The following is a 19,290-nucleotide window of genomic DNA, read 5'->3' as shown; positions in this document are numbered from 1 at the left end:
TGACTGCATCAATTTACAATCTCTGCACCAGTACACAAATGTTCCCTTTTCTGCACAAGAATAAATGAACTCTAAAAATCACCATTTTGTGCAAAACAACAATCACTGTTTCTTGGAAGAATTAATAAAGGATGCTTGATAATAAGACCAGTGGGTGATGGCTTCAGGCTCTCAGAGGGCCCTACAAACCTAAGCTTCCTGACCACCTGAGTGCCAGTTGCTTCCAGTAGTCACAAGTAGCTCGGTGGCCCCAGAAGTTTCCCTTGGCTAGAGGAAGCTTCATTTGCTCCAAGATTCTAAAGAGATCCTGTGAACCCAGGCTCCCAATCAAGCAGGGCACCAACCAACACCCATGGCATCAAGTTCCTGACCAGCTCCCACGACCAGGGGCATCTCCTAAGTACCAGGCTCCCAGCAGGCCAGCACACCCAGGCTTCTGGCATATTTCTGCCCTGCCCAACTCCCACAGTCCAGGATATCTCCTCTGGTCTTAGGCATTCAATCAGTGAGCACAAACCAGGGTCTAGAGAGCACTTGTTAACTCATGATACTGAGGGGCCCCAGTACCAAGTTGACTCCTATTTCAGGCTTTTGATGCACCCCAGCACCAGGTCACCAAAATACTCCAGCAGCAGTTGACCATTGATGCCACCAGAATGCACACATTGACTCCCTAGACAAGCTGACTGGTAGAGGCCTTTGCCTGCCAAAGCAGATTTATAAAGACTAGTACAGAACCTACATCCTCAGATGCACAGATACCAAGGCAAGACCACAAATATCATGACTAATCAAGAAGGTATGATACCACCAAACACAATACATACTGTAAAGAAATGCCAACTTCTCAATTCTCATCCTATTATTAATATCTAATTCCATACCATTTTTTGTTGAACTTTATTTTGTTCATATAATATTTTCCTAATTTTATTTAGTTGTATACCTCTGTTTTCTTGTACTTCACTGAATTTTTTAAAGGATTATTTGAATTCTTTGTTAGACAGTTGGTAGATTAAATTTTCATCCAGCAGCAGCAGTGTGCACACTCTTTTCAAGTGGACACAGATTATTCTTCAGCATAGAATGTATGTTAAGTTGCAAAACAAGCCTTAGCTAATGTAAGAAGACTGAATTCATTTCAAGTATCTTTTCTTACCAGAAACATAAGAAATTAGATGTCAATTACAGGATGACAATTGGAAAATTACAAACAAATGGAAACTAAACAACACACTCCTGAACAACCATTGGTCAAAAAAATGGGGGGGCGGGGACCAAAAATATCTTAAGACAAATGAAGATGGAAATACAAAATACCAAAACTTGGAAGATGCAGCAAAAGCAATTCTAATAGGCAAGTTTATAAAGATAAAAATTAAAAATTACAAAAAGCAATCTATCTTTATCTCAAGTAACTAGAAAAAGAAACAAACTAAGCACAAAGTTAGAAACAAGAAAGAAAATAACAAAGAGCAGAAATAAATGATAGAGATACAAGAAAAGCAATAGAAAAGACCAACGAAACTAGGAGTTGGTTTATTTGAAAGATAAACCTGACAAACCTTTAGCAAGATTAGCACAGAAAAACAGAGAGAGCAGCTTTATTCACAATAGTTGAAACATGGAAACAACCTAAGAATCTATCAAAAGATGAATGGATAAAGAATACTTTACATACAGTGAAATATCCTTCAACCTTGAGAAAGAAGAAAATCTTGCCTTGTGCAAAAATATAGATGAAACTTGAGGGCGTTATGCTAAGTAAAATAAATTAAAAAGATAAAAACAAGTATGCTCTCACTTTTATGTGAAATTAAAAAAAAAAAAAGGCAAACAGAAAAATAGCTAGTAAAAGGACGGTTACTAGGTGCTGATTGGGAGAAACAGAAAATGCTGGTCAAAGAGTACAAATTCTCAGCACTAAAATACTTTCTGGAGATTTAATTTACACTGGTGACTATAACAATATATGCGTGTTAAGTCGCTTCAGTCTTTGTGACTCCAGGGACTGTAGCCCACCAAGCTCCTCTGTCCGTGGAATTCTCCAGGCAAGAAAACTGGAGTGGGCAACCATGCCCTCCTCCAGGGGATCTTCTCCATCCAGTAATCAAAACTAGTCTCTTAAGTCTCCCGCATTGCCAGGCAGGTTCTTTACCACTAGTGCCACCTACTGTATTATATACTTCAAATTTACTAAAAGAGTAGATCTTAAATATTCTCACTACAAAAAAAAATGTACAATAAATGGGAGAACAGATGGGTTAACTATTTTTTGGTAAATATCTGCAATATATACACGTATAAATCATCACAATGTACACCTTGAACTTGAACATATTGTATGTCAATGATGCTTCAATAAAGCTGGAGGAAAAATAAAAATACAAATACATAAAAATTATGGATGAAAATTAAAGGAAATTGGAATTCCGCCTAATTTCGACCTTCTCCCCACCAGGTTCTTGTGAACTACCAAATAAACATAGTAACTTTATAGTAGAGAAGCCTAAAAGACACCATGTTATCCAAGTGTTCAAAGCTCATATCATCAGTAATAGAATAAGTAAATACCAGGTTCCTTCTATTAAGATGCAGCTCGGGTGGACACAATATCGGTTTTGTGGAGTCTCATTGTCAAAAAGGAAAATTCTAATTCTGCATAAACACTAGGCAAATATAAACTGAAAAACATTGTATAAAATGAATGCCCTATACTCTTCAGAAATATTTAGCTATTAAAGGCAAAGAAAAACTGAAAAATTGTTTCAGATTAAAGGACACTAAGAGACATAACACCTAAATCTAATTTGTTATCCTGAATTAGCTCTTCACTTTAGGAAATACTCTCAGGAACAGTTAGGGATGGATGTGCATATATACTATTTCAGAAAAATATTTAAATTCATATTAATATTATATAATCACAGATAGAATGGCAAAGCACCAATGGCAAAACATTAACACTATGAAATCTGGTGGAGGTCTAAATCTGTACTATTTTCTTTTCTGTAAGTTTTATCGCTGTTGAATTGTAATTCGAATATGGTGTATTTGTATTTGAAATTTTATTATGCTTGAAATCACTTGATGCTGTCATAGCATATGATAACCAGTGACCTTTCAGCTTCATATTTGTAAAAAGAATACAATGTATGGCAATGTGGCTAATAAAATAGTACAGAATGAGTGAATCTGAACTGGAAGCCAGAGCTAGTTTCTGTAACTATCTGATGGCGTATTTGTGCCAATAATCCTGCACTGCTGAGATACACTAAGAACAAATCATTGAGCATGTGTTTAGGGAATATGCTGCACAGGAATCAGTATGAGAAGTGGGCAAAGATTGGGAGATATTGTCCTGAAGAAGAGGAAAATTTTACTAAGATAAAAGAAGAAGATGATCCTTCAGTGCATTTAGTTTCCATTCTTAGCTGAGAAAATGCTTTCATCATCAGTTCTTCACTAAAGTTGCCTGTGACCCAAATTCACGTGTGCTGTGTAAATGTCAATTTACCAAATATTGGTTGGAGGTTTAGGGTTGGCAATGATAGAGTCTCAGATGTCCTAGTTGTTGTTGACCATAACAAGGGAACTCAGGTAAAAATCTATTGTCATTACCTGATTTGTCATATACAAGTTGCTTAAGCTTAGGTAAGTCTCATATCTTCTTCCCTTCAGTTTTCTCATCTAGAAAGTGAGAAAAAAACATACTTATATCCTGCCTGTGATCAAAAAAGTTTCATGTAAGAGGTATGAAAATACAAGCAATAAAAACAATAGTATCTGTGGTGATCTTTGGGAGAATTTTTTGAAAGTAATCTTTATTTTAGATTACAAATAAATATTACAGCAACATGGCTAGGATTCAAAATCATAAACACTAAATTTATACATTTCAAGAAAAATAGTCTACACATACAAAAAGATATTTCTGTGTTTTTCAAGCATAAAAGGAAAAGAAGAAATGGGAAATTTCAAAGATTTTTCAAGTTAGATAGTGAGATACTCTGGTACTGTATGAGGTATACCAAACAATAAGAATTCCATAAGTATAAGGTGGTTCAAAGAACTAAACTATGTCTTGTAAGTTCTGAAAAGATTTTTGCTCTGTGATAGTTCTTTTGTGTGGCCTCAATTATTTACTAAAAGTTCTTTTATAGACATGATTCTTGGTTCTTCATTTCTTGGAAAGTAGCTTAAGGACACGGAGAAGGCAATGGCAACCTACTCCAGTACTCTTGCCTGGAAAATCCCATGGACAGAGGAGCCTGGTAGGCTGCTGTCTATGCGGTCGCATAGAGTCGGACACGACTGAGCGACTTCTCTTTCACTTTTCACTTTTCATGCATTGGAGAAGGAAATGGCAACCCACTCCAGTGTTCTTGCCTGGAGAATCCCAGGGAGGGCAGAGCCTGGTGGGCTGCCGTCTATGGGGTCGCACAGAGTTGGACACGACCGAAGCGCCTTAGCAGCAGCAGCAGCAGCAGCTTAAGGACAAATGTATATACCCCATATTATTATTTATGGCTAGTGGGCTGCCATCTATGGGGTCGTACAGAGTCGGACACGACTGAAGCAACTTAGCAGCAGCAGCAGCAGCAGAGAAAAAAACTCACAGACACACAAAGGCAAAGACAAAGACATCAGAATCAACGTACATGAGAGCCACACAAGAAATTGAGAGGACGATATGGGACGTTTTTCTTCTTAATAATTTAGGGGAAAGGGCTTGAATCAATCATATCTAAAATTTAGAGGCCCCCAAAACTAAACAGACATTTAAGAACCATACAAAACTCAGGTGTGGCCAAGATTTTACTTTATTCCTTATTCCATTTTTTATCTCAGTATGATGCAGATTCATTTTGATATTTGGCAAAACTAATACAATTATGTAAAGTTTAAGAAAAAAATAAAGTGTTATATACATAGTACATTTACTTCAGATGGAGATGGTATTAATAATATAGGAAACAACACTATTACTTTAATTAAAAGTGCATTTATTTATTTATTTGAAAAATACATGCTAATTTTCATAAGAACTTTCTAACCACAAATATTCAAATCAGATTGAGCTTAGAAAAGAAAAAACTACCATTTTCATATAGCTTTTATCATAAAATTTTTCCAATATATTTTCAAGTAATTCCTTCAAATATCCATTGGATTCATCAATACACTTTTCAGAGCCTAGCACTTGGTCGCTTTAGATATTGTTTACTGCTTCTTGGGTTACGCAGGTGCTACAAGCACTTATTTCACTTAACAATACCTAGCCTATGATGACCATTACTTTATGAGCTATATAGCACAGCTTTAAACTTATTTTCACTTCCTTTACGCTTCTCACTGACTTGAAAAAAAGAGAAATATGAGATGCTTACTTCCGCTGCATTACTGAGAGCACTTCTTGTTACGACTCATGCAAGTCACTTTGTTACTAATGATAATGGGATATTATAGAATACAGACCAAAACTCCTCTCAATATTAACTAGCATTCAAAAAAAGAATAACAATGATGGAGAAAATATTTAAAGTGTTTCAAAATATCTTTCATTAGACCAGAGATGGAAGACAAATTGTATGACAAATTCTGCCTACAAAGCAAGAAATTAAACAACATATTCCAGGGTTTTTTTAAGGAATTATACCTGAATTTTATCAATTTTTATAATAAATTCTATACTTCATTTTCAATTAAGAAAATTATACTTTTATTATGTTTGTGCACTAAAACCTTAATATTCATGTTTGATCCATTTTTACATGGCTGTCATCACCACTAAAGAATGATTAGTATTTAGACAGACTGTGTCTAATTCATATCTATTACCACGAACTTTGTGACCTTGTGAGTGTACACATTCATTAAGTACTAATTGAGTGAATGAAAGAAAGACTGATGAGTGGATGACTGGAAAAACCATTGGTGAAGAGATATTCCATTTTACCATTCATGTCACCAGCATAACAGACCATCCTCACCCCACTAGTCTCTTTACTGCCCCTCTTACATCTTTGTTTCTGAGGGTGTAGATTAGAGGGTTGAGGCTAGGTGTGACAACAGTATAAAAGAGGGCAATGAACTTGCCTTGATCTTGAGAATTTCCTGATGGTGGCTGGAGGTATATGCACATGACTGGGATGAAAAAAAGGGATACAACCATAAGATGGGCTCCACATGTACCAAAGACTTTCTGGAGTCCAGTGGTTGACTGCATTCTCAGCACTGCCTGGGCAATGGCACCATAGGAGCTGAGAATGAGGATGAGAGGTATGAGAACAAAAATGGAACTCGTGACCATGAGGGTCAGCTCATTAACATGGGTATCAACACATGACAGTCGAAGCAGTGCTGGAACTTCACAGAAGAAATGGTCCACTTGGCGATGTCCACACAGGGGTACCCAAAAGGTAAAGAAGGAATGAAGTGCTGAGTTGGTAAAGCCACTTACCCAAGAAGCCACAGCCAACAGATGGCAGAAACGAGGGTGCATGAGGATAGAGTAATGCAGGGGTCTACACACAGCTGCATAACGATCATAGGACATCACCATCAGAAGCACACATTCTGTGCATCCCAGTGCGAGGACAAAATAAAGCTGAATCATGCAACCAGCATAAGAGATGGTTTTTTCTGGACCCCAGAGGTTGACCAGCAACTGAGGGATGAAGCTGGTGGTGTAGCAGAGATCCAGAAAAGAGAGATTTGAGAGGAAAAAATACATAGGAGTGTGGAGATGGGAATCCAAGTATGACAAGATAATGATGAACAGGTTGCCTATCAATGTCATCAAGTAGAACACCAAGACAACCACAAAGAGAACTACTTCCAGATGAGGCCAATTAGAAAAACCCAGTAGAACAAAGTAGCCTTCAGAGGTTGCATTCATTTTTTTCGTGGTCATTCATTACTTGTTATCTGAGGCAAGTATCATATATACCCTAGAAATGTAAAGAAATACTGCAAGAGGAAAAACAAAATCACATCAGAGCCACCTGTAGTTACCTCTTTTGGGGTCTTTTAATTGCTTGTGTTTTATAAGTGCAACTCTTGAAAAAGATGTTAGCAGTAGACAAATACTTGAATTTCAGCAGGCACATTAAAAACAGTTAGCCTCACACTTGTAAGTCTGATTCAGGCTTTAAAACTCTTAGTCTTTAACTAATTGTTACACTAGACTACTGTCTACAGCTCAGAAACCATAGAGGATAATCAGCACATTGCCTAAAAGAAACTTTGTGTAATTAAACATAAGATTTATTATAAAGAATTATTAAGCTATAAAAGGAGAGGAACTATTAAAAAAAAAATGTAGTTAGGACTCTAAATGATGTCTTGGGCCAAGGGACAGTATCCAAGAAAGGACAAGCTTGGAAAGAGGCACTTCCTGCTCAAGGCTGCAGTTCAGACCGCCTCAAAGAGGGTGTGGTTGAGTCCCCTGGATGATGAAGTTAACTGTGGCTGAATCAAAAAATAGCAATGGTCAAAGAGTGAATTACAAAGATACATCACTTAGAGATCACTGCCATTTGAGGGGTAATAGGAAAATTTCAAGATTTTTAAAAATTTCTTTAGAATGAGACAGTATATCATGAGAAATATAAACGCAGATGCTTTTGTTGCTTCTTCTGATGCAGATATACTTTTCCTCTTCCTTACACAGTTGCATGAATAACATAATACATTAATTTTAAACAGTAACAGCTCTGAGATATATTTATCTGTTGCATGACCCATCTTTCAGCATTCTTATAGATGTTAAAAAAAAATGAGACCAAAATTTTTTTTAAAAAAATTTAAAAATAGATGTAAGTAGAAAACTGGTAGGAAATTTAGGATTAAATTTCTACTTACAGTAGGAAAGGAAAATAAAGACCTCATCAAAGGTTGCTTTCATAGGCTGTAGAATGAAATATCTCTTCTCTAGTTTTGAAATGCAACATTATGGAGGATTCCCTGTATTTGTCTGCCCAATCTATGCCTCTTTATCTGTGGGCCAATGATCTCTTTGAAATCACCAACATAAATGTCTGCCTACACCATGTATTCTAATCTATAACATCAGTACAGGAAAGCAGAGTCTGAAAATAACTATGATTATCATTACAACACAAGAAGGGATCCTGAGTCTACCAAAAAGATCTCATTTTAGCTGGAAGGAGGAACTAGTTGGAGCATATACTCTGTCAGGGAATGGACCCTTTTTCCTAGAGCAAACAGAGCCCTTATGGAAACAAAAGAATACTGTTTTGTTTTCCTCGACTGAGGCCACTGGGAGTATAAATCCCAAAGTAGCAATTAATGCCCTGCAAGGAGTTGTCCTAGGTTAGAACAGTTTCCTGCTTTCTCCCAAAGCAGGGTGGAAAGGACCGATTTAAACCACTCAGTTAGCTGACTGGTTTCCCTAGAATGCCCTTGTGCATGCCCCACTCTGAGCTGATCAAACACTCACAGCTGCACACTGGAGGGAGGGCTGCCATGACAGAGGGAAAAGCTTAGCTTAGTGTGGAATGCTGCGGCAGCTGAAAAATCAAATGGCCTCTGAGCAGGGAGCGGGCAGCCATTATTGGCACTTACACAGACAGCACATTATGAGCAGAACAGATCTCTGACGGCAGCCAGACCACCACACCCAATACACTGCTGCTGCTAAGTCGCTTCAGTCGTTTCCGACTCTGTGCAACCCCACCAAATAAACATCCCAGCCTCTCTTACTCCAGCACTGCTCCCCTCTGGGGCTGAGGTGGGGGGCAGTGCTGGAAGGGAGAAGAGCACACACTATAAGGGAATGGAGCCAACTAATGCAACCCTCAGGGCTTCTGTTCCAGCAACATGGGACCCACCCTTGCCTTAAATAGGGTGGTAACAGCAATTGAGCAGAGAGGATGTCTTGGCTCACACCTGGCTCTGGCCCTAGCCCTTTGATCTCTAACCCCACCTCCTAACCAGGTGGTACCTGCCAGCACACTCTGAAGAAATATCTGTCTTGTATTCAAATCAAACTCAGCTTTTCCCCGAAAGCCACTGCACCCACACAAATTGTACAGGGACACTCCCAAATCTGTACACTATTTCAAGATTGCCAGTGGTAACTGTTTCACCTAATTTCATAAAAACAGAGGAAGTTAAGCAAAATGAGAAGACAGAGTAATTTTTCTCAGTTGAAAAGCAAGAGAACACTCCTGGAAAAAAAAAAAAAAAACTAATGAGATGAAATAAACAATTTACTAAAGAATTGAATAACCTCAGCTATGCAGATGACACCACCCTTGTGGCAGAAAGTCAAAAGGAACTAAAGAGCCTCTTGATGAATGTGAAAGAGGAGAGCGAAAAGCTGGCTTAAAACTCAACATTCAAAAAACTAAGATCATGGCATCCAGTCCCATCACTTCATGGCAAATAGATGGGGAAACAATGGAAACAGTGACAAGCTTTATTTTCTTGGGCTCCTAAATGACTGCAGATGGTGACTGCAGCCATAAAATTAAAGATGCTTGTTTCTTGGAAGAAAAGCTATGGCCAACCTAGACAGCATATTAAAAAGCAGAGATGTTACTGCCAACAAAGGTCCATCTCAGGTCAAAGCTAAGGTTTTTCTGGTAGTCATGTATGGATGTGAGAGTTGAACCATAAAGAAAGCTGAGCACTGAAGAACTGATGCTTCTGAACTGTGGTGTTGGAGAAGACTCTTGAGAGTCCCTTGGACTGTGAGGAGATCAAACCAGTCAAATCTAAAGGAAATCAACCCTGAATACTGAATACTCATTGGAAGGACTGAGGCTGAAGCTGAAGCTCCAATACTTTGGCCACCTGATGCAAAGAGCCAACTCATTAAAAAAGACCCTGAATGCTGGGAACGATTGAAGGCAGGAGGAAAAGGGGACAACAGAGGATGAGATGGTTGTATGGCATCACCAACTCAATGGACATGAGTTTGAGCAAGCTCCAGGATATGGTGAAGGACAGGACGATGCCTTGCTGTCATCCATGGGGTTGCAGAGAGTCAGACACGACTGAGCAACTGAACAACAACAAAAAAGTTGAAAGCATTAGTGATAAGAATGCTAACTGAATAAATGGAAAGTGCGAGATGAAAAATGGATGAAAAGAATAGATGAAAACTGTAAGAATTTTACCAAGAAAATACAAAAATTTAAAAGAACAAGTCTGAACTGTAGCATAAAATAACTAAAATTTAAAACACACTAGAAGGAACGAACAGCAGACTAGGTGATAGAGAAAAATACATAAGGTTTGAAAGATTACTTTAAAATCACCAAAGGAGACTAGCAAAAAGAAAACAGAATTTCAAAAAATGAGCTTCTCTGCACTGCTCACTGCAGGGTGGAGTCCAACACCCCTGTCAAAGCCAAAAATTCCACCACCACCCTGTGACAACCACCTCCTCCCCTGCCCTGCCACCGCCACCACCTGTGTCGCCACCACCTGGGGACAGGATGTATAATTAGGCCACAGCCTTCAGTGAGGAGACATATTCCTCAGTTCTCTGGTGTTCTTCATCACACATTTACGAAGTTTCTGAAGGGCAGTGGAGACTATTGCCAGGCACAGCACAACCTCTATGCAGACAAGTGATTTGTAGAAATTCACTACCACTCCAATTAAGAAGCTCCCAGTAAGTAACCTGGACACAGAAGAGCTGAACTGAAATTCACAGAGTATTTTTTACAAGACTTCTGACCTGGATGGAGTAAACCTCAGCGCACTTCATTTCTATCACCTTAGTATTACTGGACCAAAGAATTGTTGCTTCTTGTTAGGAGGGTCATTTCATTTCCCATTACTCTCAACTTCATACTCTAAAGCACTGAGTATTTCAAGTGGAGTATATTGAAGTAGATTCAGTTTCTTTGCATCATTTCTGTTATTCAATTTTTAAATTTTTTCATAATCTTATTTTTTAACTAAATTAACATGCTTCATATGAACCACCAAGATCCTGTGGAACTCATATACAAGAACATGAGATTTCTTATTACACACAATCAAATTTATGCAAATTTAAACAACTGTATAGAGGAACTTAAGAAGTACCACAAAAATAAGAGTATGTGTTGTTGTTCAGTCACTCAGTCCTCTCTGACTCTTTGCAACCCCATGGACTGCAGCACGCCAGGCTTCCCTGTCCATCACCAACTCCCAGAGTTTACTCAAACTCAAGTCCATTGAGTCGGTGATGCCATCCAACCATCTCATCCTCTGTCATCCCCTTCTCCTCCCGCCTTCAATCTTTCCCAGCATCAGAGTCCTTCACTATCTCATGGAGGTTTCTCAAACTCATTTCCATTGAGTCAATGATGCCATCCAGCCATCTCATCCTCTGTGGCTCCTTTCTCATCCTGCCCTCAATCTTTCCCAGCATCAGGGTCTTTTCCAATGAGTCAGCTCTTCGCATTGGGTGGCCAAAATATTGGAGCTTCAGCATCAGTCCTTTCAGTGAATATTCAGGGATGATTTCCTTTAGGATTGACTGGCTCGATCTCCTTGCTATCCAAGGGACTTTAAGAGTCTTCTCCAGTACCTCAGTTCGAAAGCATTAATTCTGCACTCATTCTTTTTTTATGGTCTAACTCTAACATCCATACATGACTACTGAAAAAACCACAGCTTTGACTATACGGACCATTGTCAACAAAGTGTTACCACAATTATAAGAGTATGTCAAGTTACCACAATAATAAGAGTGTGTGAAGAAACTTACAACACTATTTTGAGAAAGAAGGCATCCGTGATCTCAGCTGGCCTTTTGATGATGGTGCTGAATGGTAAGGACTCGTTCATAAATTCAGAAGTTGAATGACTCCTTACTAAGATAAATGAACCCCCTTTCAGATAGTGCTTTATCTTTTAGCTAACACTTGTTCGCATGGTAAGATCATGAGGATCCAAGGGAGAGAGTGGAAGCATGCAACACTTCTGAAGTCCAGCACAATATCCCTTCTACCACACACGTTCTATTAGCCAAGCAAGTCACAGGACCAGTCAAAATTCAAGGGAGGAAACACTTGAGAAACACTAACACATCACTTATGCATGGAAGGAGCTAATCACACACATTGCAGAGGGTGTGGAGAGAGAAAAAGGTAGCTATTTTTGCTAACCATCTTCAACAGACACTATGCTTCCCCTGTATTTAATGAATTCCCTATTTTGTGTCAAGTCTACCATTATGTCTTTAGTGTGTGTGTATGAATCCCTGAAAAACCAATGTTAGTGTTACTTTTTAAATAAATATTAGTTGAATAAATTCCTTAGAAAATACTAAAGAATAACCTTTTAGAGAGGAAATATCTATAATAACTCTAACTTTGAATCAGAACCATATGGAGAGAAATAAGATGGGTGTTCCCTGGTAGCTTAGTTGGTAAAGAATCTGCCTGCAGTGCAGGAGACCCAGGATCCATCCCTGGGTCAGGAAGATCCCTTGGAAAAGGAAAGGGCAAACCACTCCAGTATCTTTGCCTGGAAAATCCCATGGACAGAGGAGCCTAGTGGACTGCAGTCCATGGGATCACAAAGAGTTGAGCACGACTGTGTGACTAACACTTTCACTTTCAAGGTGGGTGTAATTTATGTGAAATTAAAAGGAATTTTATTCATTAAAAAATACTTCTAGCTGAAACAATTATTAATCATAAAATTTCTGAAATTCTTGTAATTTTCCCATACTTGTCCAAAGTTGTTTACCAACTTATTTTTGTTTGAAGTGTGATTCCCAATCTCTCTCACAAAAAAAAAAAAAAAAAAGTGGTTTCTGCTAATGAATTGAGCAGACATTTAATATTTTATATGCCTTTGGAGCTGGGTAACTTAACATTTGATACTTGACAATTTGTTTTACTATGTAATTGATTAAAACCATATATGTATACTGTCTGGGAACATGTGGCTATAGTTCTATGGGAGAAATAATTTGTCAGTGTTCACCAGCTTGTAAAAATACAGTGTAAGGACTTAAACATTAAATAAATAATGAAATGCATTTCTCTTTAAAAGTGAAAACAATTTAAGGACTCTCTAGGACAACATCAAGGGTACCAACATTCACCTTATAGGGATCCCAGAAAGAGGACAGAGAGAGAAGAGTATGGAATATGTAAATGTGGAGCTGCATCTTGAAGCAAGCAGAGTTGGAGTGTTCCCTAGGCTCAGGCTGGGACATGAGCCTGGGGGGCAGTCTTGGGAAACTGGTCAGTCACTCATGCAGTTTTCAATCCTCTCTCTCCTCACTGCTCTAGGAGCAAGCAAGTGTGCATGGCTCCTAAGGAGTGGAGTCCAAGCTTCCCACAGCCCTTCTCTTAATCTCACAAGTCCTCCAATCAGTCAAAGGGGCTCATCTTCTCTGTCGAGGAACACAGACCTGGGGTGCCCAGCATCTGGCTGGAACCACTCACTCCCTGGGGAGGATCTCTGCCCATGTAATCTCTCTTTTCTTCTGAGTCCCAGCCCAAGGGTACAGGTCCTGACCTGATGCTTCTCTTCCTAACTGGCTTCCATATGGATATTTCTTATAGCCTTGGTTGTACAGGAGTCTTTCTCCCAGTCTCCAGTTAGTTTCCAGTAAGAATTGTTCCACATGTAGATATAATTTTTGTGCGTTCATTAGGGGAGGGAGTTTCCCCATCCTCCTATTCCACATTTGTTCTCTTACTATGCATAATTCATCTAGTGGGGCTGCAAGAAGCAGAATTTATATCCAAATGACAACTTCCTCCTCCCTAGTCTTTCTCACTTCCCTTTAGATCATGTCAATGATAGGTATTCAGTACCTTATCCATGTTTTTTTTCCTTTTTATTATTATTTTTTTTTTTTTTACTTTACAATATTGTATTGGTTTTACCATACATCAACATGCATCCACCATGGGTGTACATGTATCCAGTTTTTAAATCATTTAAACAATTAGTATTAAGTATCATCTACTTTTTTTCATCATCTTAATATATATCTTTGACTACTGAGGGGTTTTTTTATTACTTTTGACAGAAACAAATAGATACTTTTGTGAACTCTTGTGTATCTGGAAGATTATTAAGATTTATTAGAATGTTTTATAATAGAATAAATACTGCTACTTCTAAGTCACATCAGTCGTGTCCAACTCTGTGTGACCCCATAGATGGCAGCCCATCAGGCTCCCACTTCCCTGGGATTCTCCAGGCAAGAACACTGGAGTGGGTTGCCATTTCCTTCTCCAATGCATGAAAGTGAAAAGTGAAAGTGAAGTCGCTCAGTTGTGTCCAACTCTTAGCGACCCAATGGACTGCAGCCCACCAGGCTCCTCCGTCTATGGGATTTTCCAGGCAAGAGTACTGGAGTGGCTTGCCATTGCCTTCTCCGAGAATAAATACTAACTGTATTGATATGATATGAAAGTTATTTGTTGTTTTCATAATTATTTTGGATGACTACTTAGTTTAATTCAAACAAAAATTTTAAATCTGAGAATTTCAAAGTAATATTAATAGCATAGAGTGGTCACATAAATATTTGATTCCAGTAGTACATTTCCACAGAATTAATATCACATTGTGTATACACTCTATGATAGCAGTTACATATAATATAGGTTATTCATTATATTTTACTGTTGATGTACTTTTACTATTGTTTTACTTTTTTTTTTTTTTTTTGCCATACTGTGAGGCATGTGGGATCTTAGTTTACTGACCAGGGATTGAACCCATACACCTTATACTGAAAGTGAAGAATCTTAAACATTGTACCACTATGAAAGTCCCTACATTACCTCTTATATTTATTTATTTTGCTTCCTAAATGTTCATATTCACCAATAAACAGAGACAGATGTGTCCATGGCAATCCCTGAGAGATGGATCAAACTACTTCCTGACATACTTCTGAGAATATGTCTCCTGGGCAAGAGAGACAGGATAAGGATTCAGAACAGGGAGAAGAAATGAAGTGTAACATATTCATATACCTTTTTTTTTTTTTCATGGCGAGAAAAGTTCAAATATACCATCATGTAATCAGCACAGCCCTCACGCACCCACACATGCATGTGTGTGTGTGTGTGTGTGTGTGTTAGTTGAGAGCATGGCTAGGAGGGACATAGTGCTCTCTGAGAAGACAATCATCCTGGAATCAGACGTGGCCCTGATTACAACAAAATCTTCCTCTTAGAAAAGAGGATTAGGGAGATATACATCCTCTGAATTTTGGGAGGTTATACAGAGAGTGTTTAGACAAAAATTGGGAGTGGCTCATCAAAAGCAAATACTATCTACTTTTTTCTTCAAATATTAGGATTAAAGGTATGTGATATAACTGATGCCTTAAAAGAAAAGAGGGTTGTAGAAAACAGTGGATTAAAATGTGCACATGGATAGACAATAACAAAAGCATTATTCAGTTCTGGAGATTATTTTAATCAGTTCTTTTCTCCTTATCTGAAGACTATAAGGATTTACTCAGTTTGCAGTTATAAAATTGTTATAAGTTGTTCTAAAATAATTATTTCTCAGGAAATAGGCATATCTCTTATTGTTGGGTAATGCAAATGCCTAGATTATCCTGTAAATGTTACTCCAAACAAATGATAACATAGTTTCTGCTGAGCTATGTTAAGGCATCACCCAGCTAAATATTAGGTGCTTGATGAAAAGGCTATGGGTGAATTGTGGAAAGCAATGGGAAATCTCTACAAACTAATGACCAATTTATATAAATTGTATCTACTATTGAAGCATTTTGAAATGATGATTTCAGAATAACAAAGGTTAATATTTATTGAGGTTTTTTTGTATGCCAGGCACTGTATTGTTTCAGGTAAAATATCTGATAATGTCTCAGATGTTTTCCTTTGACTAATAGGAACCAAACATTTCATTATGAAAACTGAGATTAATCAGGGATTGAGTCAGTTAAGGAGCATTTCTAACTATGTGGTGCTGACCCAAAATGAATCACTTCTGCTGGATTATTTCCAAAGCAGAACTATATAGAATGTGCTTGTCTTGGATCTTGAGGCTGGGTGAGGTGGTACGTGATCCCAAGCCATTGAGTTATTAAAATTATCTTGTCTTCTTCCTCTGTCACTGAAACTCCATTTCAAGATTCAAACCTTCACGCACATGTCAATGTCCAATGTCCACATAATCTTTTATCACATTGAGTAGGAATAGGCAAATGCAATTTAAAATAGGGCATGAAGCTCTTATGTCTTTATATTAATAACACAGTGCATATTTGCTTGATGAGTGATATATAACTCATCAACAATATATAGTTATTTAATAATCTGGTGATAATAGGGAATACTGCAGGCCATATGAGTTGAGTTTAGATGATGATAAAAGTGAATTTTAATTCCTTATTTTTCATTCATGGTTTCCTTCTATAATGTTTCCATTTTAACTCAAAACAACTCAGCAAGCAAGACTGGAAAGGCTTCATCATCCTTACTTCATACAGAAATGAATTAATCAGAGGCTTTAGGTCAGGAAAAGGTATCAGGTGAGAGACAGAAAAATGTCTGTGCCAAACTGTTAGACTGCCTGTGATGGTCCTTTCTGCAGACTCCTGACACCTGTCCTTGAGCATCTGGCTCTTTTTCTGTAACAATGATTAAAATGAAACATTCTTGCTATGAACATAAAGCTGACCTCTACTACATGTATCTCAAGGTCCCTGCACAAAGGTCAACAGAGCAAATCCTGAAAACAATAGAAACTGCAATGAAGAAATCAGATTTTACCTGGTATAGTTTTATTAATATACTTAAGTCCATTTAAATATTTCAAAGCACTCACTTCACTATCTTGGACAACTTATTTTTTCAAATGTCTATGAATTTCATGAGGTTTTAAAAAGCACTTAACACAGGATGACTGTTTATTCATCCTATGCATCTGAGAATATAGAATGACTAACAGCATGCATTAGCCTTTGTGCAGTCAGCCCTCCCTGTGTGCCTTCCACAACTAGGTTTCTCCCCTTCCCCACATCCCCCGACTTTCACCCCCAACACAGGCGTTTGCATTTATGTCTACAGCCTAAATGGGACAAAGATACTCATGAAATGAAATCTTTGCGATATCACTACCTAGGAAAGAGTCAGGTATTCTCCTTTTTGGTCAGAATTTCCCCCTTGGTTCTTCCATCAGTGTCACTGAGAAAGCTGCAGTTCTTCCCAAATACAGGAGGATAGAATTAGCTTTAAAAAAAATTGTGTGTTTAACTGACAAAACAGATGATAACTTCTCCATATCCAGAGCTTTTATGCAACAACATAGGCTATTATTTAGAAGTGAAGATATATAATAAAATGTTTGGGGTTTTAAAAAAAGATAGGTAAACAATTGTCTTTTTTTTCTTGCCACAGCCTTAACTGAATTTCTTTGCTACATGTCGAATATAGATATTAAATTATATTAATTTAATTAGATACAATGCAAGGTAAATATATGTAAATTATTTTAAATAATGTAAATGCATTATAATATTGTATGTGTGAGCAAATTTTTCAACAATAATAATCACAGGTTCTTGTCATCATGCAGAGTTATTACTCCATATTTAACAGAATTTTGAATCAGTCCACTTATTTCTGACCCTTTTTTCCTACTGTTTAATCCCATGACAACAGTAAATGCAAAATAATCTGAAAATACTCAATGTTCAGTAAATGTTTGTTGAGTGAACAACTGAAGAAAGCACTAAGCAACCAAAGAAGAGGAAAAAATAGAAATCATAAGACCTTTATTTGATAAAATGAAGGGGTGAAAGAAAATTGTACTGAATTTTTTTTTTCCAATTTTTGCTTGCTGACTAGACATATATTGGAAAAATCAACTGGTACAGTGAACACAGGATAGGATTTGGTTTCAGGATGAGTGTAACTCCAAAACTGTTTAAATTTAAATTATAGGTAAGAAATTTATCTCTTTGACTCACTAGAGCTTGTTAAGAGTAATATAAAGATGTATGCTTCTATCTGAAAGAATCTTTCTGATGACTTTGCCTTTCTTTTCTTCAGATCATGAGTTTCAATTGTTCTTTGTGGCAAGACAACAGCATGTCTGTGAAACACTTTGCATTTGCCAAATTCTCTGAGGTCACTGAACAGTGTTTCCTTTTATTTTCCCTCATTCTATTCATGTTTTTAGCATCACTGACAGGGAATGCTCTCATAGCTCTTGCCATCTGGACCAATCCAGTCCTCCATACCCCCATGTACTTCTTCCTGGCCAACTTGTCTCTCTTGGAGATTGGATACACTTGCTCTACCGTACCCAAGATGCTGCAGAACCTTGGGAGTGAGGCCCGAGGAATCTCTCGGGAGGGCTGTGCTACACAGATGTTTTTCTTTACATTATTTGGTATCAGTGAGTGCTGTCTTTTGGCAGCCATGGCTTTTGATCGCTATATGGCCATATGCTCCCCACTTCACTATGCAACACGAATGAGTCATGGAATGTGTGTCCATTTAGCAATGGTTTCTTGGGGAGTGGGTTGCATAGTAGGCTTGGGCCAAACCAACTATATTTTCTCTTTAGACTTCTGTGGCCCCTGTGAAATAGACCATTTCTTCTGTGATCTCCCGCCTATTCTGGCACTAGCCTGTGGGGATACATCCCATAATGAGGCTGCAGTCTTTGTTGCAGCCATTCTTTGCATTTCCAGTCCATTTTTATTAATCATTGCTTCTTATGGGAGAATTCTAGCTGCTGTGTTGGTCATGCCCTCCCCTGAAGGCCGCCAAAAAGCTCTTTCCACCTGTTCCTCCCACCTACTGGTAGTAACACTATTCTATGGCTCAGCATCTGTCACCTACTTGAGGCCCAAGGCTAGCCACTCACCTGGGGTAGATAAACTCCTGGCCCTCTTCTATACTGTGGTGACATCCATGCTCAACCCTATCATCTACAGCTTACGGAACAAGGAAGTCAAGACAGCTCTTCTGAGAACTCTGGGCAAGAAAAATGTTTTGACTCACGGGTAGATACCAAAGGACCACACAAATTTCTTTGAAAAAGATGCACACTCAACCTCAGAGGAAGGAAAAAAAGAAAGACAGAGGTAGGGATAAAGAGAGGGAGGATGGAAGGAGGAAGGAAGGGTGGAAGGAGAGAAAGAAAGAAAGAGGGAGAGAAGGAGAGAGGGAGTGTAGGAGGTTGGGGGCGGGGAGAAAGGAAGGAAGACAGAAAGGAAGGAAGGAAACTCTGTACTTGTCAAGGTGTTTTGTAAGAAACTTCTTGAGTAACAGTGATTTTAATTTTGGAGATAGTTCT

The 19,290-nt window shown here is 38.1% G+C and overlaps 2 protein-coding genes across 2 annotated transcripts; one reads left to right on the top strand and one right to left on the bottom strand.

Moving 5' to 3' along the window:
* Positions 1–5,989: 5,989 nt before the first annotated feature.
* On the bottom strand, positions 5,990–6,916 carry LOC102405037 (olfactory receptor 2J3). The gene has a single exon (XM_006049887.4). It carries the CDS (start codon positions 6,914–6,916, stop codon positions 5,990–5,992), a length of 927 nt encoding a protein of 308 aa, XP_006049949.4.
* An 11,085-nt stretch (positions 6,917–18,001) lies between these two features.
* Positions 18,002–19,001, top strand: LOC102404715 (olfactory receptor 10C1-like). The gene has a single exon (XM_006049886.4). It carries the CDS (start codon positions 18,039–18,041, stop codon positions 18,999–19,001), a length of 963 nt encoding a protein of 320 aa, XP_006049948.4. The 5' UTR covers positions 18,002–18,038.
* Positions 19,002–19,290: the final 289 nt, after the last annotated feature.

The sequence above is a fragment of the Bubalus bubalis genome, chromosome 2 (genome assembly GCF_019923935.1).
Source record: "Bubalus bubalis isolate 160015118507 breed Murrah chromosome 2, NDDB_SH_1, whole genome shotgun sequence".
In the NCBI taxonomy this organism is placed as follows: Eukaryota; Metazoa; Chordata; class Mammalia; order Artiodactyla; family Bovidae; genus Bubalus; species Bubalus bubalis.
This window is presented reverse-complemented; position numbering and strand designations above follow the sequence as displayed.